This window comes from Prionailurus viverrinus, chromosome B1 (assembly GCF_022837055.1).
Source record: "Prionailurus viverrinus isolate Anna chromosome B1, UM_Priviv_1.0, whole genome shotgun sequence".
In the NCBI taxonomy this organism is placed as follows: domain Eukaryota; kingdom Metazoa; phylum Chordata; class Mammalia; order Carnivora; family Felidae; genus Prionailurus; species Prionailurus viverrinus.
Genome location: NC_062564.1, coordinates 109,953,381 through 109,979,293, shown reverse-complemented (window position 1 = coordinate 109,979,293; position 25,913 = coordinate 109,953,381). Strand labels below are relative to the sequence as shown.

The 25,913-nt window shown below is 36.7% G+C and overlaps 1 protein-coding gene across 4 annotated transcripts in view; it reads right to left on the bottom strand.

The window, feature by feature from the left end:
* The window catches only part of ARSJ (arylsulfatase family member J), an 83,443-nt gene that overhangs the window by 36,778 nt on the left and 20,752 nt on the right, over window positions 1-25,913 (bottom strand). For 2 of the 4 annotated variants that reach the window (XM_047856587.1, XM_047856588.1), the window contains one exon: window positions 5,108-5,176. The exons of the other annotated variants lie outside the window; for them this stretch is intronic. In XM_047856587.1, coding sequence (XP_047712543.1) covers window positions 5,108-5,109 — 2 coding nt within the window. In that variant the 5' untranslated portion in view covers window positions 5,110-5,176. The remainder of the gene's footprint in view (window positions 1-5,107; window positions 5,177-25,913) is intronic. 4 annotated transcript variants of the gene reach the window in all.

The window sequence follows — 25,913 nt, the reverse complement described above, 5'->3', positions numbered from 1 at the left end:
CACTAGTTAGGAGTTTCTAGGGACTCTTAAAGTTGTAAAATAAAACAAACACTTCTCAGTTACATGAATAAGCAAGCCAAAGTGGCTTGCTTTTTGGCATCTCAGAAATTTGAAAGAATACTGGAGTCACTTCCTTTGTGTTCATGTTTTGATTCAGTGAATGTTTACTTGGTTCCTACCATATGGAAGAAACGATATGGTAGGAAGAAAATCTAGGAATGTAACAGGACAGTGCAAAGATGAGAAGGCATGGCCTATATGCCCTCAAATGACTTGCAACAAACTAAAGTATCTGATATTGGTATGTTTCCCAGCAGCCCTAACATAATCATAATTCAAGATAGATATGTTGCTAACCATTGTAAAATGTAACTTAATTCAAATTAAAAACATAAATATCTAATGTGTAAAGCATCATAACTCTGGTGAAAATGAAAATAATATTCCATTTCCACTTTCAATTAAATTAGAATCTAGATGCAGCAATAATTCATGTATATAAATGGCTATATAGGAAGACAAAAGGCTAAATTAATATTGCCAAGTTGAAACTGCATCAATTCAAAAACAAGAATGCTCAAAATCTTTTCATTAATTGCTTTAGCACAATTCGGAAGTGATGCTATTATTATTGTACATTAGAAGTTAGAGGTTTAGAGAGATAAGGAATGTGCAATGATAGATCATGGTTCCCAAAAGTGGAATTACAGGGATGGTGGTGGCAGCAGATTGGAGAAAGTGTCAAGGACATAACCTCCCTGAAATATGACTAAACAGGAGGAAAAATGGATACCAGTTACAAGGAGCCTTAGTAGGTAAATGTGTTGAATTTGAAGAGCACAAGAACTGTCCAATTTTGTTGGAATGGAAGCGATGAGTAGTAAGCAAGAAATGTAAAGAAAGATCAGATCATGGGATTACTTGAAGACCTAGTCAAACCATGGTAATAGCCAATGAATTCACATGTCCACCTTTTCTTTTTGCTTCCTAGGCCTTTCTGCTCAAATTAATTTATCAGCTTTCAATTCAATATTTTATAAACAAATCCCAGTGATATAAACTTGCTGCTAAAAAATCAGTTACCTGAAAAGTACATAAAGTATAGATATCTCAGAATGAGGTCCTTGAAATTATGGCTGTAAGTTTTCACAGACCCAAGTAACTAGTATCCACTTCTTCACTGTTCCAAGTATACCCAAGCAATATTACTCCTGAGACTTTACTTGATATAAATTTTTGTTTTGGAACCACTTCCATATTTAAAGGTCCATTTCAAATGCCGCCTCTGCCATAAGGCTTTCCTCTTGACTCTGAGCCACAAAGTAAGCACAATCAACAATGACTAGGGAATGTTCTTAGATTTTGGCAAGCAGTGGATATAAGTGATATTTGCAGATCTTCATTTTAATTTGGCATATACACAATGCACAATCTGCTAGAATTTTGGAACTTTTTCTTAAAATGGAAAAGTCACAAGAATATGAAAAAAATGTACCACATGTTTACTTAAATAGCACCCAAGCCGTATGTTCAATCATAGCCTAGAATAATTAACTGGTGCAGCTAATAAATACATGTGAGGAAAATATCTTGCCTAATGAGTCAGAAATTTACCTAGATACTAAAGAACAATAACTAGGAGTACAAGGCATCTTTCTACTAAGAATCACAAAATATTCATCCATAAATGTAGGCTTTGAATATCTTTGGTGGATCCTCACACATGTCTTGAAACCCCAACAGGGTTTATCGGGAGGCCACTGACTTCTTTTGACCAACATTTATCACTATGTGTCTAGAGTTGCTCAGATACTTTTTAAAATTTGACAGAGAGGAGTCAGCATCTGGCATAGACTCCAATTTCAACTTACCCTGCTCTTATTCCTATCCTGGGGCTCCCATGATCCTGAATCCGTGCTTCATACCTTAGCTCACATCCAAGTACCTACCAAAGCCCTATGCAGGAGTCTCTTCTGCCCTTATGCTCTATTGTATCAGATCTATTATTGTCCTGAGCACCATTCCATCATGTTCTCTCACATTAATGTAACAGTTTAGATTCCTAAACAGAGCAGAAATTCCTCCATAAATACCACAAACATATTTTACTGGGGTTTACCTATGCTTTAACAAATATTAATTGAACACCACTTTGGGACAGGCACTAGAGTATACATGAACCCTAGCTCTACTCTCTCCACAGGGGAGTTGAATAATAAACAAACCAGCTGCAAATAAGAAAATTCAAGTAGTAATCTGCTATGGAAAAAAATTAAAGAAGCAAATGGTGGAGTGACTAAAGAAAGGTACATTAGAGGGGTGCCTGGGTGGTTTAATCAGTTAAATGTCTGACTGTGGCTCAGGTCATGATCTCGCAGTTTGAGTTGGAGTCCTATGTTGGGCTCTGTGCTGATAGGTAGGAGCCTGGAGCCTGCTTTGGATTCTGTGTCTGCTCCTCCCCTGCTCTCTCTCTCTCTTTCTCTCTAAAAAATAAATAAACGTTAAAAAAAAAGGAAAAGTACATTAGGTGGGGGGCAAAGGAGGTATTCTTTGAGGCTGTAGGTTTTAGACACCTGAATGACAAGATGAAGCCCAGTGAAGATATGGGTAAAAGTCATTCAAGCAGAAGGAATGGTAAATGTAAGGGCCCTGAGCTGGGAATCGGTGAGATGTGTCCATGACCAGAGAGAAAGATAGTGTGGCTGGAGCACAGTGGAATAGCAAAGATGGCAGGTAAGGAGGCCATGGAGGTAGAGGTCAGACTGTGTTGGGTCTTGTAGGCCATGTCATGAAAATTTTATTTTACTCTAACTGAAATGGTAAAGCCATTGGAAAGCTTTAAGCAGAAAAGTAATATGATCCAATTTAAGTTTTTCAAAATCTTTCTGCTGACTTATAGAGAAGGTAATTTTGGTGACCAAAGACGAAACAATATAAATGCTGCTGTCCTAGTCCAGGCAAGTGATGTTTGTGGCTTAGAACCAGGAGACTCAGAGAAGTGATATATAGGAAATGATTTGCTCATAGATCTGACAGGGCTAGACAAGAGATGTGTATATGTGTGTGTTTGTATATGTATATATCTGTGTGGCTCTATGTATTTGGGAAGGGACAGATGGATAAGCAGAAGCCAAGATGATTTCTAGGATTTGGAATTACATAATTGTGTGAACAAGGGCAAACGTAGAAGAAGACAGAAAGAAATCAACAGCTCTGTCTGAGCTTGAGTTTGAGAGTCTTAAAAGTTTGAGACTCATCAGGTAGATGAGGTCTCATAAAATGGCCTGATGGTTTAAAAGTTGTCTAGTTACAAAAAGGGATCTATTACCTAAAAAAAAAGTCGTCAAGATCAGTATGTCCAATAAAATTATATACATTGTGAATGAAATATTTCTCAAGACCTGGAAAAGGGTGAAGGAGATTTCTGAATGTCCTTTTCAGGTCCATGATGGGGGGTAAAGTCTTCTACCAGATCCCCTGGGAATTGTCAATTCTATAGGAATGTGAGTCTTATTATTGACTTGGCTACTTTACAACTCTGTAGGGGTTAGAAGTTAAGTGTTAGAAAACTGAGGGTAATACAAATGATTCTCATTTGTAGCAATGCAAATGAATTTTGTCTGGTAGAGAAATAACTGATCTCTGCCTTATAGAAAAGATGACCCCTAACACTGTATTTCATTACACCATGAAAATTAACTAGTCTTGCATTTACTAACAAATTCACTTCAGCATTCATGACTGCATATATATCATTCTTCAAATTCTCATTTAAATTAATATTGACATCTTAATGGGTCTCTCCTTAATGAATTTAATAAATCTTTGACATGTTTATTTTATATTTGAATGACAGAAGTATTTTTATATTTTGAAATTACATGTTAACAAGAATAACAACAGTGCATTAAAAATCAAAGGGGCATTTTTAAAATCCGAATAGAAAGTGATTTGCTGTGATTAGTTCTTTGATGGTCTCTCTTCAAATGTCCATTTCTGACAATTAAAGAGCAGATAACAGAAATTGGTAAACTTTGAATAGTTAGAATTATAATTGACTCGTAGAGATATGGGTAATATCATAATTGTGTTTGAAATATATGTAATTATTCCTAAGATACTCAAATTCTAGGAGAATTTTTTTTGTCATTCATTCAAAACAGGCATCATGAACAACTATGAGAAAACAAGTTTTGGCATCATAAATCCCATTTGTCCATTTCAATATTAAAATTCTTAATGCAGTTTACCTTTATGCATGACATTTATATAAATAGGTAAAACAACTATTGTTTAGAAGTAGCTGTATTTTGCCCATTCTTTGATTTCTTCTTACTCTCTTCCTAATGAAAATAAAAATAATTCTACCTAGAAATTTCCACACATATCCTTTTCTGATTTGAACCAATAATTAAAAAAAATTATGTTTATTTTTTGAGAGAGAGAGAGACAGTGCAAGTGGGGAAGGGGCAGAGAGTGAGGGAGACACAGAATCTCAAACAGGTTCCAGGCTTGAAGCTATCAGCACAGAGCCTTACACAGGGCTTGAACTCACCAACCACAAGATCATGACCTGAACCGAAGTTGGACTTTTAACCTACTGAGCCACCCAGGTGCCCCTGAACCAATAATCTTGATTGTTGGAAGAGGATACTGGGGACTTAAAAATGTCAATCTGTTTCTGGGTTGCAGGCAAAGTGATCTGAGAAAACAATTTCACACAAAGTACTTTCCTTCCACTCTTTAAATTCCACGCCCGCCTCCCCCCCCCCACCCCACTAATTATCACTTTTCCCCCTTGGTCTAAATATAATGTGCCTGGTGGTTATTGTGATGAGTAACTTAAAATAAAGGAAGTGTAGGTCACTTCTGTGTTCCCCAGGTTGGATAAAAGGAAATAAATAAAAAGCGAGCCAGAATTTACTCCTTCACTCTTCTAGATGTCCTTTTCATCAATTTCTTATCTGTCTTCTTTATAGTACTTTCTTAGAACTAGGAACAATAGGGACTGTACTCCAAAATTAAAGTGAAAACAAATCTTAAATGTATCCACCATCTTTTAATGACTTGCAAATCATTACGCATAAATACAATGAGGCAGACACACATGGAAGTTCCACACAGAGAAGACTCCTTTGCACATCAAGTGGCACTTTTAGGAGCATAAAAAAAGTACCTGAAAGAAAAGAATGTTGAGATATTAGAGATAATTTAAATATGTTATATTTCACAGTGGATCCACATCCCAAATTTTGCACATGGTCTCCACCAAACATTTTAGAGTAAAAAGGAAATCCAGAAAGGCTGCATTATATGTACACATAATATATACACTCACCCATGCACGTACACATGCCAGTAAACATGATTTATATATTTAATATGCCAAATTCTTCAAGTGCATACATTTGTATTTTGCCTTGACCTTAATAATAGCAATAATAATGCATTTATAATATTTTATATTTTATGTAAATCACATTATTTATTTTCATATACATTATTACAATTGAGCTCAGAGGTTAGCCCATGAGGAAAAAATGTAGCATGAAAATTATTTTAATGATTTGAATTATAGCTGTTTTGTTTTCCTGTACAATGGTTTCTAGGTTCTTATTTTCTTTTCCAAAACATAGTTATGATTTTTTTAATTATAGAAAATTTATTAATATTGTAATAACAGTTAAAAGTTACTTATGCAATTTAAAATTTAATATAATTAGGGGCGCCTAGGTGGCTCAGTTGGTTAAGCATCTGATTTCAGCTCAGGTCATGATCTCACGGTTTGTGAGTTCAAGCCCCACATTCGGCTCTGTGCTGACAGCTCGGAGCCTGGAGCCCGCTTCAGATTCTGTGTCTCCCTCTCTCTCTCTCTGCCCCTTCCCTACATGTGCTCTCTCTCTCTCTCTCTCTCTCAAAAATAAATAAACATTAAAAATAATGAAAGTTAATATAATTAAATTTTCATATATAAGAGATGAGACATCAGCAAAATGAGTGGTATGTAACATTTGATGATTATACACTAAAAGAAACTGATGACTATCATTTCTCCATAAACTAAGTGGAAAGCATTTGATTTTTATTTTTGTCAATAAGATATTTTGACATATATCCAAAATTTTCAAATTTTGATGTTTAGGTAATTTCACTATGATTTACAGGCGAAAAATAGGTTTTACTTTACCCAGTAGAGAATAAAGTGCCTTGCCAGTTAAATAAAGAAATTATACAAACTGTGTTTTACAAGTTACTTAATAAATTTTACTTTTTGCATTCGATCATTTAGCTTGAGATACTTTGTACTTTCTTTAGAGAAGTGTAATATGGTAAAACATATGACCAAATATATCTGGATATAGAGTATTTTCTTTAAGTAAAGTACTTGGAAAGTAAGTCTTTAAACTTTGTATCTGATGAAAATATATTAAAATATAATATATTGAATATCTTAAGCTGAAGGAGTTTGAGAAAACAGCAGAAGCATGAAGCACCCCTTCCTAAAAAGCAGGAGATAAACCTTCCATGTGAAAGTTTCTCTCCCTGTACCAGGAGGAAGAAAGGCATCCTAATCACCAGAGACAAGGAATTTAGGGCTAAGAAAGCTGTGTAAAGAAACCTTGTTACTTGTTCACCATTCTTCACAAATTTATTATTTCTTTGTGTAAAAAGTATTAAAAGCTTTTTGCTCTGGTTACTTCCTTGGGTCTTGTGAAGGAAAGCTTCCATGTACATGTAAAACTTCAATAGAATTTGAATGCTTTTCTCTTGTTAATCTGTCTTATGTCAGCTTACTTCTGAGACAGAGTCATAGATCCAAAGAGGGTGGAGGAGAACTTTTCCTTTCCTACAGAAATAATAAGCTTGTGAGTCATTTATGCCTTCACTCTACTGTCTTATCTATATGAGCCCGGGTAAGGAATTGTCGAAATTTATATTCTTTCATAACTACAGATCGGTAAACACAAATTGTTTACAATCACCAAGAAATTTAAACCAGGAAAGACTTTAAAAATTATTACTCTTTTCTTCAGAAACCCCCTTATAGTTAACAAAGATTTGGGCATTCCCTCGAACCCTAAAGCTATATGAAATGTCATATTTTATACCATGTAGGCAGTTTTATTTATTTTAAAACCAAACACTTATACTTTAGTATTCTCTGATAACAGTTGCAAGCATGCTGCATTCTAGCATTTTTTCCAAGCATGTTGTTAATGTTATCCTTAGACCCTTGTTTTTCATTGTGCTTTACGGATTTTTTCTATCTATGTCTAGGCAATCATATATTAGAACCACATTCTAAGGCACACACAAAAATTAAAGCACATACCAGAAAACACAACAGTTCTATCACCACAGAAGCACAAAGAGTACACTACAGTTCTTCGTCACAGATGAGCTGGATTTAGCCATTCCACATCCTCTCCTAGGCTTCTTAGATGGTATTTGGCTTTGCTCTTAGCATTTCCTTTTCTTTCTTTCTTTCTTTCTTTCTTTCTTTCTTTCTTTCTTTCTTTCTTTTTCTTTCTTTCTTTCTTTCTTTCTTTCTTTCTTTCTTTCCTCTTCTTTTCTTTTCTTTTTTTCTTTCTCTCTTTCTTTTAAAACTTTTATTTTTAAATAATCTCTGTACCCAACACAGGGCTCAAACTCACAACCCAAGATCAAGAGTTTTACATGCTCTACTGGCTGAGCAAGCCAGGAACCCTTGCTCTTGGAATTTTCTCTATCTCTTCATTGCAACACATGCTCAAAGAATTTCTTAAAGTCCATCTTTAAGAAATGTGCTACCTCACCAATAGCACGTTTTTTTCTGTCTAGAATTGAAGATGCAGTGATACCAGAGACCATCATTTCCCTTTCTGCTTGACTTTCATCAAAGGAAGAAAAGGAAGTGCATGGATGGAAGTTAAGGAAGCACACACTAGAATCTGTCATTTCTTTCTTCTTTTTAAAAAAAAAATTTAATGTTTATTTTTGAGAGAGAGAGAGAGAGGCAGAACATGAGTTGGGGAGGAGCGGAGAGAGAGAGAGGAGACACAGAATCTGAAGCAGGCTCAAGGCTCTGCACTGTTGGCAGAGAGCCCAACGCAGGGCTTGAACCCACAAACCGCAAGACCATGACCTGAGCCAAAGTCAGACACTTAATCGACTGAGCCACCCAGGTGCCCCTAGAATCTGCCATTTCTGAACGAAACTCAAGATCTGCACACACTGAACAATACTGGTATTCAACAGCCCCCACCTTTATTGCACAGGCATTTACTGATGGTCCATTCACTGTCCAACTGAAAAATAGACAGGAATCGAAAAATCTGAGTGTTATTGAGGATCTGCCCCATGCCAGTCCTTGTGCTAAGGGGTTTTACCTCCTTCTTGTTTTCTCCTCATAATTACCTCCATGGGATACATATATCAGTGTCATTTTAAATATGGAGAAATGGAGGCATGAAGAGATGAAGCTGATGGTCTCATCACTAATAAGACACTTTTGCAATCTACACTCTGCTCCATATATATCATATTAGCTCCTGACACCATCAGGCAACCCTGCACAGCAGAAGTAGATTCTTGTTATGAAGGTTCACAGCCTCTCTTCCACTTGATGTTAAAGACTCTTTGGAGGAAAGAAAAGAGAGGTGTAGAGATTTTTTTTTTCCCTAGGTTTTCCCAACTTTTAATCTGGGAATGGAGTCAGACACTGTAAATGCCAAGACTCTAAGGAACCAGAGTAACACATGCTATACGATGCAAACTACATGGTTTCTCAGGCCATAAAAATAAGTTCTAGTAAAATGTACTGAAAAGTCATTACATATGAGTAGCAATATTGGGCCATCTGAATGGAGAAACCTGCTTCTGAAGGAGCAGCTTCTCCATTTCCCTCCCTTGGAAGAGATTTCAGCTGTCTAGAGCTGCCGTGAAGGAAATCCATCACAAAGGAGGAAGGACATTTCTGTTCTACACCCCCTCCCATTCTTTTTATGCTCCCCCAAAGCTGCTTCCCACTGTACCCTCATGGTTGCCTTACTGCCAGCTGGTGAAGGGGAAGCAATTCCTAGTACAGCAGAGGTGGGAGACAGCAGCCAGTTGAACCCTGGACCCGGCAGTGTGGTTTGGCAATAAGGAAACAACTCAAGAGAAACATAGGAATGGGACACTTGATCGTTCTGCTGAGACACACCATGAGACAACTGTGAGATAAATCCTGAAAGAAAGAGAGAAAAAGAGGGAGGAACGGAGAGAAGGAAAGAGAGCGAGAACTGATTTTGCTTCAAAAGGGCTGCAAATTCTGAAGTTATATAAATTCTGCTTGGTTCTGTAATATGAATATCGAAACATTGCACATAAGCTCCTTAGGCTTATGATAAAGTGTGTTCTTTATTTTCATAGTCACCAAATATAAACCTTTACCTATTAAGAGACTATGCTTTTCTGATTATACCATAACTGGAGATAGGAATGGGAGTTATTTTCTCTGGAGTCTGTTCTGAGACAGCATCTTACTCTTTTTTTTTTTTTAATTTTTTTCAATGTTTATTTTTATTTTTGAGACAGAGAGAGAGAGACAGAGCATGAATGGGGGAGGACCAGAGAGAGAGGAAGACACAGAATCTGAAGCAGGCTCCAGGCTCTGAGCTGTCAGCACAGAGCCTGACGCGGGGCTCAAACTCACAGACCGTGAGATCATGACCTGAGCCGAAGTCGGACGCTTAACCGACTGAGCCACCCAGGCGCCCCAGCATCTTACTCTTAAAGAAATCTGCATACAGTTGAAACACTGGCATACTGCTTTGGCCATGATATCCTGTAATTCTGTTTATGACGCTGCCTTGTCCAACTTTGTACAAGTTTGGGAGGAGGGATTGGAGAGCAAAAGAAAACAAATGAAGGTTTCTGTATTTGAAGACAGAAATGTAAAAAGAGAGAAGGGAAACAGAATCATAAAAGTTAAAGATTTACAAGAAAGGCATTAGACACCCCAAACAGTAAAGCTATAAAGAGGCATACTTGTTTCTTAGTCCTACGGCTTTTTCTAGAACACTTCCAGTGCAGGGAGTTCAATTTCTCACCAGACAGCTCATTTTGTTTCTGAAGAGTTTGCTAATAGAAGGTTCTTATTTGGATTGATCCAGCCTCTACTTGTCTGGAATCTTAATAAATGCAGCATCTCCTCTACATTACAGTTCTCCTAATACGTGAAGACAGCTACCATGTTTCTGAGTCATCGCAGCTATTTCAGCCAATCCTCACGCCCTGCAGTTGCCAGATCTCCTTGGCACATGCTTCAGTTTGTCAGTGTCCCTCTTAAAATCTGGCACTTTAAACTGAACATCCTACGCCAGATGCGGTATGAAGAGTGCAAAATTCAATGGGACTCTTCCTTTCCTTGATCTGAACTCTACACTTTATTAGGACTCACATTAGCTTATTTGGCAGTCATCACACTGTTGGCACAGGGTGAGCCTGCCGGCAGCTAAAGCCCTATGTTACCGGTTTTTTGTTGTTCTTTTTTTTTTTTTCTTTCACTTATACTTTTCTTAAGCCAGGTTTCCTTCATCTGTAGCAGAACGGTTTAATTTGTGAATCGGCACAGAGAATTTTCCATTTCTTGATGTTTTCTCTCATTCTTCCTGCCATTTAGAGACCCAGAAGATACTTGATTTTGTCATCCAACACGTTAGCTATTCCTCCTCTGTCAATTTTGGCAATAGATGTCTTCATGCGAATCACATGTTAAAGATTTTGAGGGGACAGCGCTAACTCAGATCAAAGCCTTATAAAATGTTACTGGAGACCTGCCCTCAGGCTAACTTTTGATTTAGTACTCAGTTCACTTTGAATGGCTCATTCAACTTTTTACTTACCACTCAATCTAATTTTTTGTTTATTAAAAAGGATTGCATTTTCTATGAGCTTTGCTGAAACTGAGATAGAGTATATCCATAACTTCCCCTGATATTGGCATGCTAAAAGAAAAGTAAATGATATTTTGGGGGCATGATTTCTTCTCAATGAATCTAAGGTAGATTCTAATGATCACTGATTCCTTTACTAACTTACTGAATAACAATCATTTCCTAGTCAAGTAGAATTTTTTTTTTTTATCAGGGCGCTATAATCAACTAACTGGTCTTTTTTTGTTGTTGTTGACACTGAGATCCTACACATCTTCAATATTGTGACACCTTCTCTTTTCAGGAGTCTTCTATGGCTGCTTTTCAGTTTTTTCACACACATGTTAATGTTTAAAATATGGAATGTAATTTAACCCACTGTGGCTTCTCAATTCAGCTGACTGTTCTTACAGTCTTTTAACCCAGGTAAACAAATGCTTCAGCATTAAGGATAAACCACCAAATGAGATAGTGTGGAAAGCAATCACTAGAGGGCAATAAAGGGCTAAGAAATAGTTACTAAAGTGAGTGACAGCTGGTTAGAAGGACCAAGAGACCTATAGGCTAGAGAAGGCCAGCCCTCTGCAGGAGAGGCAAATCTCTTAGGCTTATCCAAAAATTCCAGTTTAGATAACGGTTCACATAAGAACTGGGATAGAACTGGGACACAATCAAGAGGGATCGGCCAGTCAGCAATCAGCTGGAGGACATAGCAATGACATTTTTAGGAGGTTTGATATCAGTGTCAGAAAATAGCTTTGACACTGGGAGTCTTGGTATCATTGTAGACGTCTATCTTGAAAGCTAAGATCAAAATAGCATGGATTCAGGGGTGCCTGGGTGGCTCAGTTGGTTGAACATCCAACTCTTGATTTCGGCTCAGGTCATGATCTCACAGTTCAGAGATCAAGTCCGCTGTGTTGGGTTCTGTGCTGACAGTGCACAGCCTGCTTGGGATTCTCTCCCTCTCTCTTTGTCCCTCCCTGAGTCCTGCACATGCATGTGCATTCTCTCTCAAAAAAAAAAAAAAAAAAAAAAAAAAAAAAAAGAGAGATAAAGACAATACAAAAGAAAAGAAAGAAGTAGCACAGATTTAGCAATAATAGCTACAATTTATTGAGTACTATATATCTAGCAATAAGCCAACAATATATCTCTCATTCTTGGAACAACCTTTGGAAAATAACAGCGTCCCTGCTTTATAAAAAGGAAACTAAGGATTAAGAAACTGAAGTGACAGACCTAGTATCTAGAGTGAGGTCTGTTCAGGGTTGTTCTTTCTATGCTCAAAGATTATAGGGTATCCTGATTCAGTAAATTAGAACTCTGGGAAGATGGCATGGAAAAAGCTTGTGACAACTGGCTTTAAAGTCTTGGCCATCTCTCTTAAAATTTGTGGAGAGTAGACACATCTCATTTACTTCTTAAGCTACTATTTCCTAATAATCATATTTCATCAATCTTTCAGTTTGAAGTTCATTCTGCTTTTTAAAAAGGATGCAAACAAAATACATTCCATTTCCTTTAATTTTTTTATTTTATTTATTTTTTTGAAAGAGAAAGAACACACACAATCGAGCGTGAATGGTAGTGGGGGCAGGGAGACAGGGAGAGAATCTTAAGCAGGCTCCACGCTCAGCACGGAACCAACGCGGGACTCAATCTTGTGACTCTGGGATCGTGACTTGAGCCAAAATCAAGAGTTGGATGCTTACAGAGACACCTAAGAACCCCTCTATTTTTGTTAAAGTCTTGAGACAACTCTCTCCCTCCCCTGACCGTGCTCTCTCTCTCTCTCTCAAAATTAAACATTAAAAAATTTTTTTCTTTAAGTCTTGAGACAAATATATACTTTGTAAACATAACATATGGCTTTTTTTGTTCAGTATGATGGATTTAAGACCAATGTCATGCAGTGAAAATCCTTAGCAATAATTTGAATTTCAAACAAGAACTGCACCTTTTTGCCCCCAATACTGGCCATACATATGTGGCACCAGATCAGCCTAGTGAAAATGCTAACTAATTAATTAAGGGAGAAAATATTCTAAAGGTAAGGAAAAAAAAAAGATTTTCAATTTTTGTATCTGTAAAATAAAAAAAAAAATGATCAGTGCTAGCACAAAAAAAGAATTTTAAAAGTGCTGAATGTTAAATCAGTCAGATAAAGTGCTCTGGGGAAAAAAAAGGATCAGAAAGTTAGCAGAAGCAAATAAGGTCACTGATATCAAAGATGTCTGACATAAGTCTGAATAAAATTGTTTCAAGAAATGTGAGATTCAAAAAGGCAACATTTCTAAATATATTAGAAGCATTCTAGAATGTGGTATAGGCCTAAGTGAGTATGGTTCTTTATAGCTTTTATTGTTCTGGGTTTCTGATAGCTTTCTCAGACAAGAAGTAATTAAAATAATATATTACCACCAAAATCTATTTTAGGCCTCTGAAGGGATGCCCTCTGGTTTCCTGGAGTCACTGACATCCCATTAGATATGCAAATATATCCAATACATAGTGACTCTAGGGAAATCTATTAGCCACGGTGCCCCTCCTCTTTGCCTCCCTCCTTCCCAGTGTATATATAAAATATTCTTGGCAGTTAACACAGAATTTTCATTAAAATTGATATATAACGTTTCCATAGTAGCTTCCTCTGATCTTTAAAAAAATATAATCCGCAAGGAGTATGACATAGAACACAATTTTAGGCATACGTTATTGTTTATGTTTTCATTCTTTACGAAGATACATGTTTTAAATACTTGTAAAACAAAATAAATGAAACATTTATTTCAAATTCTGCCTCAAACAAAATACCTACGAAGCACTGCTTCCAAAACTAAAATATCTCCCTTCATTTCATTTAGAGTTAAACATAGATTGTACTTTAGAAGTCCACATCTATCTCCTTTAACGCTCTTTGCACAAACTGTTCCTGGAACAAAGATTTCTGCAGTTATTATAGGCATTTTTTGATGTATGGGTATTGCCAATAGGTGGGAATTTATCTCATAGCAGCGAGACAGATGAAGCCAGATCACACTGGGCAGTGAGCCACCAAAGGCCCACTTGCTGAAAATAGAGCCATGCCTTTTAAATTTGCACTGTTTCCAAGAGGTCTATGGGTACTCAACCCCCAAAACCCAGGAGCCAGATGTCTGGAACCTCTTAGGAATGATTTCCAATTTGTTGTAATGCAGTAATGCTTCCCCTTTGCTATTGTCTGTGCATTTATCTGTCTTGTGTTATTTTGGTCCCATTCTTTACCCCAACAAACAGAGCTGTGTTCTTTTTTATTCCTCTTCTCAATTTCATGACTGTTTTCTTTAGCATATGTGAGCACACAGCATCTGTTTCTGAGTCTATGCCAGATGGATGAACCTAATTATTGGAGAAATCTGAGGAAAGGGAGATCAAGGTACTTTTAACACAGGAAGGAGATAATGGAAGGGTAGAACCAAAATCCAGAGACACTCGTGGGAAACACAGTAAACCGCTTCTCAAAGTTGTGCCAGATCCAGTGACGCTGGATACATCTTGCTTGAGAAAGTCTTTGAGCAGTGTGGTAGATGCAGGATACTTATCTCTCCCTCCCCCACATTCTCATTAGAGCCTATCAAAATAAGTAGTCAGACTGCTTACTATCAACATATTAACTCAACCAATTCATCAACTTCTTTTAGGTCCTAAATCTACATGGACTCGTGGTAATCTAAATGATTACATAATTAAACAGGAAATTCCAGAAAAGACTATCAACAGAATTACTAAATTAAATTACTTGGAAGCCCAGGTTCCATGCCATCCTGCAGGGGTTGTGTCATAGTTTTTATTATAACAGGAAGCACAAGGATTCAGTCTGTTTGGTATTTTCAAGCACCAAATTCATATGGGTACAGCTTGATTAAATACTATGAAAATAATAATGGCTAACATCTGTATAGTGCTTTCTTGTCTACACATTGCTTTGTTTAACCTTGATAAGCATTGTCATCCTCATTTATAGATAAGGAAACTGAGGCTTAAGGAGGAAGGCTTAAGGAAGTCATTACGATTCCATAGCAAAAGACAGTATTTTTAGCTATAATTTTTGATTCTAAAATGAGTTTTTTAATTCCAAATCTAGTGTGAGCTCTACTATGGTATGCTGCCTCTCTTTGAAACATTTTAACAAATTCTCCATTGCAGAAACAATAATGTGATTATACTTTCTAATGGTACTTTTAGAAATTGCTGTCTTTTAGTATGTTCCAACTATAGGTGCTATGGTCTAATAATTCATGAAGATAATATTTCTGAGCCATTCATACTATGGAAACAGTGTTTTTAAGATTTTTTAATGTTTATTTATTTTTGAGAAAGAGAGAGAGAGATTGAGCAAGCAGGAGTTGGGGGAGGGGCAGAGAGAGAGGGAGACTCAGAATCCGAAGCAGGTTCCAGGCTCTGGGGTGTCAGCACAGAGCCCCACTTGGGGCTGGAACTCACTCACCTCGAGATCATGACCTGAGCTGAAGTCAGATGCTTAACCAGCTGAGCCACCCAGGAGGCCCTGGAATCAGTGTTTTTAAACTGAAAATTTTTAAGTATTATTAAAATTTATTAAACAGTTCTATTTGGTTCCACTGGTGACAAAATATTTTTTCTATGTATTGAATTTTGCAGTTTGGGTAGACAGTAGCCATACAAAAAGGCTACAACCTCACTGAAGGATCCTCATGGGTACGGACACATGCTCTACACAAGTGGGCCAACAAATCATGAAAAATGTAATGCCTCAGGACACAGAGCACTGACTTAAAACAAAATGTGTTAATGTAAAGTTTCAAGGCACACTAACTTTGATCACCATTAATTAAGGTGCTGTCCCAATTATCAGTGTTTCTAGACTAAAGATAAAAGTTATATATTCATTTAGATGAGGGAAAAATAGATACCATGTGTTTAATTATATAATTGCCATAGCAGTTAACATGTTTTCATGTTAAGTGTGTTTGAGCTCACACTTCAAAAAAAAAAAAAATTTAAAAAGCCTGAAATGTTTCTGTAGTAAAATATTCAAGAAAAGTTGAAGACAGTTGTCTCAAACTTTAAAGCAAGTATATTCACTCTAGTTTGGAGATAAATGTGAAAATATTTGGTTGAAATAGGGACTAGGTTTATAAAGTACTGAGTAGCTAAAATAAGAATGCTATTTTTTAATCATTTGCAAATGGCAATTCAATAATTTTTAAAAATATTTTCTTAAGTTTATTTGAGAGGGAGAGGGAGAGAGAACAGGGGAGGGGCAGAGAGAGAGAGAGAGAGAGAGAGAGAGAGAGTCTCAAGGAGGCTCCATGCTGTCGGTGCAGAGACCCACACGGGGCTCAAACTCACAAACCATGAGATTGTGACCTGAGCTGAAATCAAGAGTCTCACACTTAACAGACTGAGCCACCTAGGGACACCAATAACTCAATAATTTTAACAGAAACAAAGAGTGCAATTAACAGATCTCTTTATAGATTTTGATCTTGTCCAGAGGCCAAAATAAATGTACTCTTCAGTCCTTATCAACCCCCTGATGGTAGTGCACAGCTGCCTTCATGAAAGGTCTGTAAATGACCTAAGAGCTGCCTTTTTATGATGTTGCCCTAACTTTACCAAATTCTTCCACTAATGCACTGGGATCAGGGGCAGGGCCCCATACTCACCAGCTGGCCAGTGTTAGATGCATAATCTATGGAGGCTCCTGGAGCCTGCAATGACCCATGGTGGTGTTCCCTGCACTTAAATACTTGGGTTAGGCTCCAGGAAGCAGTGGGGAAGCCTGCCTTGGAAACATGGGGAGTCAGACTGCATTTGTGCAGGTGTATGAGTCTACATTTTACAGTAGGGTTTGAGGGGCAAAACTCACTTCTGTGGACCAGCTCCCCTTGACCTAGCCCAAAATGCAAGTAGAGAAAGCAAATTCTACTCTATCCTGGGAGACACGCTATCCTTTACTCTGGGAGGCTGTGGCCCTCTGCCTCAGACAGCCTGACTGAAGTACTGACAGCTACAAAAAATCATTTTGGAACCTAAATTAGATCATGTCACACTTCCGCTCAAAACCTTTCAGCAGCATCTCCTCACTCATAGGTTAAGTTTCAGAGTCTCTACCATGAGCTGCAAGACGGACTCCATCTCTGTTCTCATTTCCCACCATGCTCTGCTCATTCACTCCACACCAGCTTACTGCCCACTTCTCAAACATGCCAAGCCAGCTCCAATCCCAGGACCTTTGCTACTGTTGTTTCCTCCACCTACACCAATTGCTTCCTTTCATTCAGGTCGCAAATGTGTCCTCTTCAAAGACACCTTTCCAGAGTGCCCTATAGAAATAGGGCAATTCCTCTCATTCTCTTTTTCCTGAAGTTGCTTTATTTTTCTTCATAGTATCTACCACTTCTTGGCATTGTATCATCATTTTATCAATGTAAGCATTAGGTACAAGAGTACCATTTTATAGGTTAAAAAAGCCCAAATATCAAGAACTTAATGTAGTAGATATACATGCAAGCTTTTTATCTTCACTGATAAATTTTTCCTCTATGTGAAAATATTTCATGTAAGTTATATTCAATGCTGGTTGGATTATTCTGTTTTATCTATTCTATTCTACACTGTTTAAGTCAGGAGATGAGCTAGTGCCACAAATCTTTTGTGTCTGTGTGTCATAAAAATGCAGTTATTATACATAAACTATAATACAAATTTATCGTTATACAACATTATATAATTTATGAAAACTAGTTTGCTAAAATTTACTTCACATCAAGCTCTTATTCCATGTGTAACCCAATCATGATGAAACAGAAAAACACTCCACAAAAACAAAAGCTCAAGGAAATCAAGGCCAAGGAATGAATTAAGGCATTTATAAGTTATGAAAATGACAGCTTATAAGTATTCCAATTCCACTGAATATGGGGAAGGACAGAAGAAGCCTAACTGGAATTTAAAATCGGTTATAAAGGAAAACTTTCCTACCCATGTGGCTGAAAGTAACCATGACTTTTTTAAATCAAAGGAGGTTTTGGAATTTTTTTCCCTAGATTTTTTTTTTTGAATGAAAAATTTTCCCTTTTGGGGATTGTTCAGCTATGATGTAACTCCAAACTAACATAAGCAAATGGACTGTATCCAAATGTACCACAGAAGGAAATAAAACTTATTTTCTAATTATTCTAGGATAATAATACATATTAATTATGAGAAGACAAAGGAGATGATTCAACCTCTGCTTATTATATCCTAATTTTAATTGGAAAATTAATATATTAAGGAAATATAGCAAATAATTTATGATATTTAATTTCTATTTACATAATTTATAATATATAAAATTAATAGGTTCAATCAGGAAGGACAAAACAATTTTATAAATGTAAAATATTTGATTTGAAAATTATGGTAGAGGTATAAGGCAACTGTTTTCAACAGGATATATTACTAGTCAAACCTGACTGGATATAAAATATCAAAAAAATATACAGCATGTATTTATGCTTCTTTGACGATTGTACTCAAATGGTAGTTGTTTGGTTTACATTCTGATAATAATTTCTTTTTCCCTTTCTATTCTTTGTCTTTATATTTCTAACTGACTTGACATAAGCTGTACTTTAAGCAGCTAGAACCAAGATATAAACTATTACCAGGTATTCATTGAATTCCATATGTTTACCAAGACTAGATGAATAGTAGATGGGGCAAGTTAATAAAATAGACATGTATTGAAATATAATTTTTCAAACCAGCACTGGGGAAGTTGAATATTTATCCAGCTATATGCCCAAGCTAAAAAAAATAATACAGTATTAAATTTCTTTGTCTAAAAATATAAGAATAATACTGGGGATAGACCTTGTACGGATTTTGAAAGAAAGTAAGGCAAAGCCTTCTTTATGAAAACATAGATTTAGAATAAAAAATTAATATTCAAATAATTCATAATAATAAAGGAGGCTCTGGGATGGCTGGGTGGCTCAGTCAATTAAGTGTCTGACTCTAGATTTCAGCTTAGGTCATGACCTCATGGTTCATGAGATTGAGTCCCACATTCAGCTCTGTGCTAACAGTGCACAGAGCCTGCTTGGGATTCCCTCTCTCCTTCTCCCTCAATGCCCCTCCCCTGCTTGTGCTCACTCACTCTCTCTCTCTCAAAATAAATAAACATTTTAAAAAACTTAAAAAAAATAATAAAGGAGCCTCCCCTTCTTACAGGATGTGATTAGTATATTGTTCCCTTAGAATACAAAGAGTTAATTATTAGTCATTTAAAAGAAAAAATAAAGAGAAGGGGCTGTAAGATGTTAAAAGTGAAAATACTAAGAAATATTACAAATATGTTAGAAATCAGCAGGAACACACATTCACTTAATATTTATTGACTGTTTACTATAGGCCATGTAATGCTAGGTACAGGCTGAATTTCAACTTATAAGACAAGGCCTATGCCTCTGACGAGCTCAGAGTGCAATGGAGAATACGCCAATGAGTGCTATAGTACCGGTAAGTATAAATAAAATCTACGAATAAAAAAAAGAGAAACCCGTCTACAGGAATAAGCAAAGGAAGTAAAATTGGACTTGAGTTCTGAAGGATAAATCACATATAAACAGAATGAGAAAGGAGTGAAGAACACCTCAAAAGGGATGGCCTGTGGAAAGGCAAAGAGATATGTAGAAGAGGTAAGTTCATGGAATGGTGACATATCAGTGTTCACAGATTACAGGGTACTTGGAAGGGCAGTGAGAAATTAGACCAGAAAGAGTGAGGGACTGGTTTGTAAAGGCTCTTTTATGCCAAAGTGCGGGCTCCACATTGTCAAGAGCACTATCTTATAGGTTATTCACAAAGATAATTCCAGTGGCTATGGAAGGGAAAATGATGGAAAGAAGAGACAGGTGGTAGTGGACCATTTCACAGGCAATTGCAATTGTACAGGCAAGATGTATGTTGTGAATTAGAGAATCATTTTACTTTAGAATAATTACTGTCTTAGTAGTTGTGGGCAGATCGTAAATATGAAATGTTTTGATGCAAAGCTAGATTTGGGGAGGAGGGTCTTGAGGAAGATTTCATTACATAGTAAGTTAATAGCAATAAAGGCTTCAATGTGATGTCTGATGCCTTGGGATAGTGACGGTTCTTTTATATTCAGCTCTCCAAAAGGTATTACCACAATTTCATTTACATATCTTTATTAACATCCTTAAACACTAGGGGGTTTCTTCTTTATAAAAAAGTTAAGGGGCCCCCCGGGGGAGCATCCAACTTTGGCTCAGGTCATGATCTTGTAGATCGTGGGTTCCAGCCCCAGGTTGGGCTCTGCACTGACAGCTCAGAGCCTGGAGCCTGCTTCAGATTCTGTCTCCCTCTCTCTCTGCCCCTCCCCCACTCTTGCTCCCTCTCTCTCTGTTTCAAAAATAAAATAAAATATTAAAAAAAGTTTTAAAAAGTTAATTTCAGAGACCTCTCTGAAGAAAAGTGAATACAAAAACAAATCCTTCATAAGTGCAAAACTAATAAGCAATACATTTTATTGGAAAAATAAAATCTAAAATTAAGTGGACTAGCCATTTATTTGAGAATAGCAATGGGTCTTTAAAGTTCTTCTGCAACAAATGTGACTATTAGTTTCATTGAGAAGGAAAATTTTAAATTAATCTTTCCAGGATAGAACACTGAAAAAACAAAACCCAACAACTCCAAACCTTCTCTCTACTGTTGAGCACACAACTATAAACACAAATGCACAACATATGTTTCCATAGTTCACGGCCACTGATTTATTTGTATATTAAACACAGTGGTTTGCATCTCTTGTGTTTCTTACATACATACATACATAAATAAATAAATAAATAAATAAATAAATAAATAACAGTAACTTACAAGAAGGACTCCCAATCACATGTGAGAAAAAAACTTAGAAGTCAGAATTTCATCTATAAGGCTTGTATCTTTTAATTTTAGGATGCAATGGAAGTCTTAAAACTTTCATGGATAAATAACAAAATCAGTCAACACACAGACTTCCTAAGACATCCTTTCTGGATAATATCTTCTAAGTTAGCATTCAGTGATTACCATTCTATGTTCCATGCTAAGATGATCAAGGAAAACAGTTCATATTGAGTGACATACACAAGTGCAGCAAATCTTTTTAAATATGCATGTTGTTTTGGGAACCTTTTTAAAAGGAACAGTAAGCCAGCATATGGAAAGTTATAAATGGGGCCCAAGTCCACCTGGAATCTAATTAGAGATGCCTTCCAGCTGTTGCCACTGCCTGGAGCCTCTATTTCCTCTTACTCTTTCCTTCCAAAATACCATGGAAAAGAAACTGAACAACAGTTCTCCTGAGGCAACGTGAAGAGTGAGGTGGTTTGGTGAAAAAAGAGATGAAAAATCAGCTACCTTATTGAATGTCCCTGTACATAAAGCATTACTCTATGAAAATCCAGGGAGAGAGTTATAGAGGCAAAATTAGCGTTAAAAAAATTATGCACATAACCAGTAGCACAGTGTTATCAATGCTATGACTAAAGATAGAATGCAGTCTAAGGTTTCCCTGTGTGTAGAGAAATTAAGAAATCCATTCATTATTTTTCTTTTCATACTATATTCCCCAAACCAGAAACCTGTGATAATTATAGAACCTCTATAAACTGTTCACTTTGACAGATATCAGACCCTACCTCATAGATTGCATATATTTTTTCTCTATGGATGTTAACCTGAATATTTTATTGTTGGCTATAATATACATATGTATATGTTATGTATACATAACAGAGCTTAAGGCTCTCTCTCTATATATAATGTATGCATAACAGAGCTTAAGGCAAGGAGGATTTGGAGAAAGACAGACATTGGTCTGGACCTTCTAGGACAAATAAGATTGCAAAGAGGCTAAGAGAAGAGGGTAATTGTGATACAAATTTACCGCTTGTGTTTGTTTAAAGATTTACTTTTCCCTTTATTTTCCGCTATTTTCTGCTAATTCCCCTTTATTTTCTGCTATACCTTCACCAACATCTTCAAGCACATGTCTTGAAAATACCCTCTCTTTGACCCTGCTGCTTTTTAAATCAACAGAACACTTCCCTCTTGCCTTTGTTTCAAAGTCAAACTCCTCTCACAGTTTCCACCAGTCTCTCCATTTCTACTTCTACTCCACTGGCCCTTTTGGTAACCCTGTCAGAATCAAAGCCATTTGTGGTTTTAGTTGTTGTTGGTTTGTTTGTTTTTTGGTGGGGGGGGGGGGGGTGATAAAAATGTCTTCCTTCTTAAAATAGCAACTTAAAATCACTATAAAATTTTTTAATAATAACTAAAACTGTCTAAAAAGAACATTTCTTTTCGGGCAAATGTTAAACTAAGTAATCAGCTTCACATTGCTGTAGACAGCTTTGTGAGTGGCTCACACAGAACATAAACTTCTTAAGTCAACAGCACACTGAGAGGGGAAATAATTTCTGTTCACCCTCAGTCCAGTGTTCTGTTCTGTTAACAGCTCTACTTCTAAATATGCATGACATTTCCTTTAAAAAAAAAAAAGTCTTCTGTTTCATGTTTCAAATGCACAGACTAATTCTGATCTAGTGAATTGATTCTCTAATATTGAATCATTCTGGCAAAACATGAGTCAGAGTAATAAAGCTTTGTGAGACAGCTAGCTATTAAAATATTAGGCACATATGTGAACCTGTGAACAACTTCACAGTCTCAAAAGGGACAGAATTTTAGCTTTTATAAGAGACCAGGGTAATAGAGAAACAGCACTTTATTATTTTCATGTCTTATCTTTTCTGAATTTCAACATTTACTAGAAGAACCTCAGTTTGCTATCATTTTTTTTTATTTTTACAGGGTTTATAATGATCATGTGTGGAATTTTAAAAAAAATTTACAAACACTTCCTATGTTTCGGTTTATATTTATTTACTATGTTTTTATTTTAATCATCATTTTTTAGACCATTTGGCAACTACAGTGGGATGACAATGATGTGGGATTAACTGTGTCACCAGAATGTTTTTTTTTTTTAATTTTTTTTTTCAACGTTTATTTTATTTTTGGGACAGAGAGAGACAGAGCATGAACGGGGGAGGGGCAGAGAGAGAGGGAGACACAGAATCGGAAACAGGCTCCAGGCTCTGAGCCATCAGCCCAGACCCTGACGCGGGGCTCAAACTCACGGACCACGAGATCGTGACCTGGCTGAAGTCGGACGCTTAACCAACTGCGCCACCAGGCGCCCCCAGAATGTCTTTATATGGTTGCATATAATCAAAAGTCATTTGGTTTCTGAAAAACAGAATGCAAATACAAAGACAAATAGCGCAGTTTAAAGTCAAAATATTCACAACTTTGTATTTTGATTAATGTCTACTTTGGTTAACGTTAGGTAATCTACCTGCCACCCAAAGAGAACTTTCCTGAAAGTCTTCCAGTTTTTCCTCATTTCGTTTCAAGCTATGTTCATTTGGGAATTCAGTAATGTCCATTCTATCGCTGATTATCTCTTGAAATTTTGTTCTTTTTTTCCAATCTTATTATTATTATGTCTTTCCAGCTTCTCATTTCTTACCTAGAAAGTTTCCTACTGATTTCCCTGCTACATAAAGAGAGATGATAACAAGGTAGTGGAGTCAGAGTCGGCATTTTATAGACTATGCATAGAAGGAGGACACATTTTAAGTGTTCTCAATAACTGTTGTGCAACAGGCTTACCTATGACTTAGTTATAGAATAATAGTCTCCTTGTACTCTCTTTTGCTCTCTTGGGCTATTGAAATGGTATTTGATGACAAGAAAAAAAAAAACTGAAAGTCTGATTATTACCTAGGATGTCTTCTCCACTGTACAGATATTGTTTTTTATTATTATTTTCCACATGCATCCATGTACCTGTATTTGAATATTAACATCTTTCATGCCTCTGCATTATAGCATTACAATACCTTAAGATTATTACTAACTGCCTCATCTTTAAAGACTATGATCAATTCTTTAAAAGAATCATGAAAAACATCATGATTTGTAAAAGAAAATATGTTGTAATCAAAGCATTTACTTATAAAAGATGTATTTAAGAGATTGGCAGCTTTTGGTTGCTGCCGCTATGTCATTATTTTTACATTTTGTAACTTGATGCCTATATTCTCTATCCTTTTTTTTTAAGTTCATTTATTTTGAGAGAGAGAGAAAGCAAGTGGTGGAGGGGCAGAGAGAGAACCCCAAGCAGGCTCCCCATTGCAATCACAGAGCCTGATGTGGGGCTCGAACTAGTAAACCGTGAGACCATGACCTGACCCAAGTTGAATGCTTAACCAACTAAGCCACCCAGGTGCTCCCTATATTCTCTATTCTTGAGATTGACTGCATTTGTCAACAAACTATTTATTTAAGCATTAAGTCAGTAATACATCTGTAATGTATCTTCCCTGACCTGTTAGAAAATCACTCACAGAGTAAATAAAATATGCCTAAGTGTTTCAAACCATGACCCAGGAACCCTGAAGATTGGGCAAAGAGGCCCTGAGCCTGCCTTACAAGGAAGAGTTTGAGGCTAGGAACCTCCACCAGACTCTCTACTTTCTCATCTGTTTCATATATATTTTCCATCAAGACTTGAGTAAGAAGTTCCACAACAGAAAAAGGGTTTGTAAGTCACAGAACAAGTTTCAGGCCCAACACGGAAATAAATCACTTTACATGTGGCAGAGAAACCTGTGGACTGGCCAGCTCCTCGAGGTCAAACAGAAGCCCTGAGACAAAGCAAGGACTGTATGGCTCCTGCATAGACAGCCAGAGGCATGATACCCTAGCCCCACTCCAGGGGCCCAGAAAGACCTCAGCACTTGGGAAGTGAGGTAACCCTTAGAGGACAGGACAACATGGCTTCACTAAAGTTTCCCACAAAGATTTAAAATTAAGGGATTTTGAGAAGAAATTTGAGATGGTAAAAGATTCTTGAGATTCAGTGTTCTTCAAAAAAATTTTTTGAAAATTTCTTTTGCATCGGCATACAATTTTTTTCTACAGTTCTTGTGCTTAAAAATCCAAGGAAGGGAAAGTTTGGGCTCACTGTTATATGAGATGGAAGGTGGACCTTGTGATCACAATATGAGGTGGGTAGGTGAGGTGAATAAATGCCCTGAAACAAATATTCATCTCATTAAAGCTTGTTTCAGGATCTGCACAGTGTATCCCAGAAAACAACACAGAAACCAGCATCAGTGACACAACTTACCCAAGGTGGTTCATAAATTGTCTAGAGAACAATTTTACTAATTGAGAGAACAAAAAGAAGAGATTGCCAATGTGGAAAAGTTTGTTTATATAAGTGTTTTCTAAAAATAAAAGCAGATGTTCTATTTTTAGCCATTTTTAAACTAAGGAACAAAATGGGCACAGCTCAAATTTAAAAAAAAAAGTTCTTAACAGAAGTAGATCCTTAAACACTATAACTCTATAAATACAGGTGCAGAACCAACCACCAACTACCACTCAGACTCTTTAGCCTTGACATGAATCCAAGAGAAAGGGAGGTGTGCGTGTGTGTGTGTGTACACTTGGTATTTAATCTGTCTCAAGTAGCAGCATTTTCAGTGTAATAGCAATAGAGAGGAATGTTGAGTTTATACATTGGTTGTTCTTGTCTGTTTCCTTTTTTCAGCAACCTTCTGAGCAATTCTAATAATGTGTAGTGTTTGTGTCTACATGTCTGAGGAGGTGAAGTGATGGGATTGGTGAATTCGCCTAGTTAATGCTATTCTGGGTGACTTGGAGACCAAACAAGCCCCTGTTCTTGCTCTGACACAGCTGCCTTCTCCACATTCACCCATACTCTTTGTCTTTCCTTTGAAATATTTGTGAGTGGCTGAGCCAGAACTCAAATACAGATTTTTTTATTTTTTATTTTTTTTATGAAATTTATTGTCAAATTCCATACAACACCTAGTGCTCATCCCAACAGGTCCC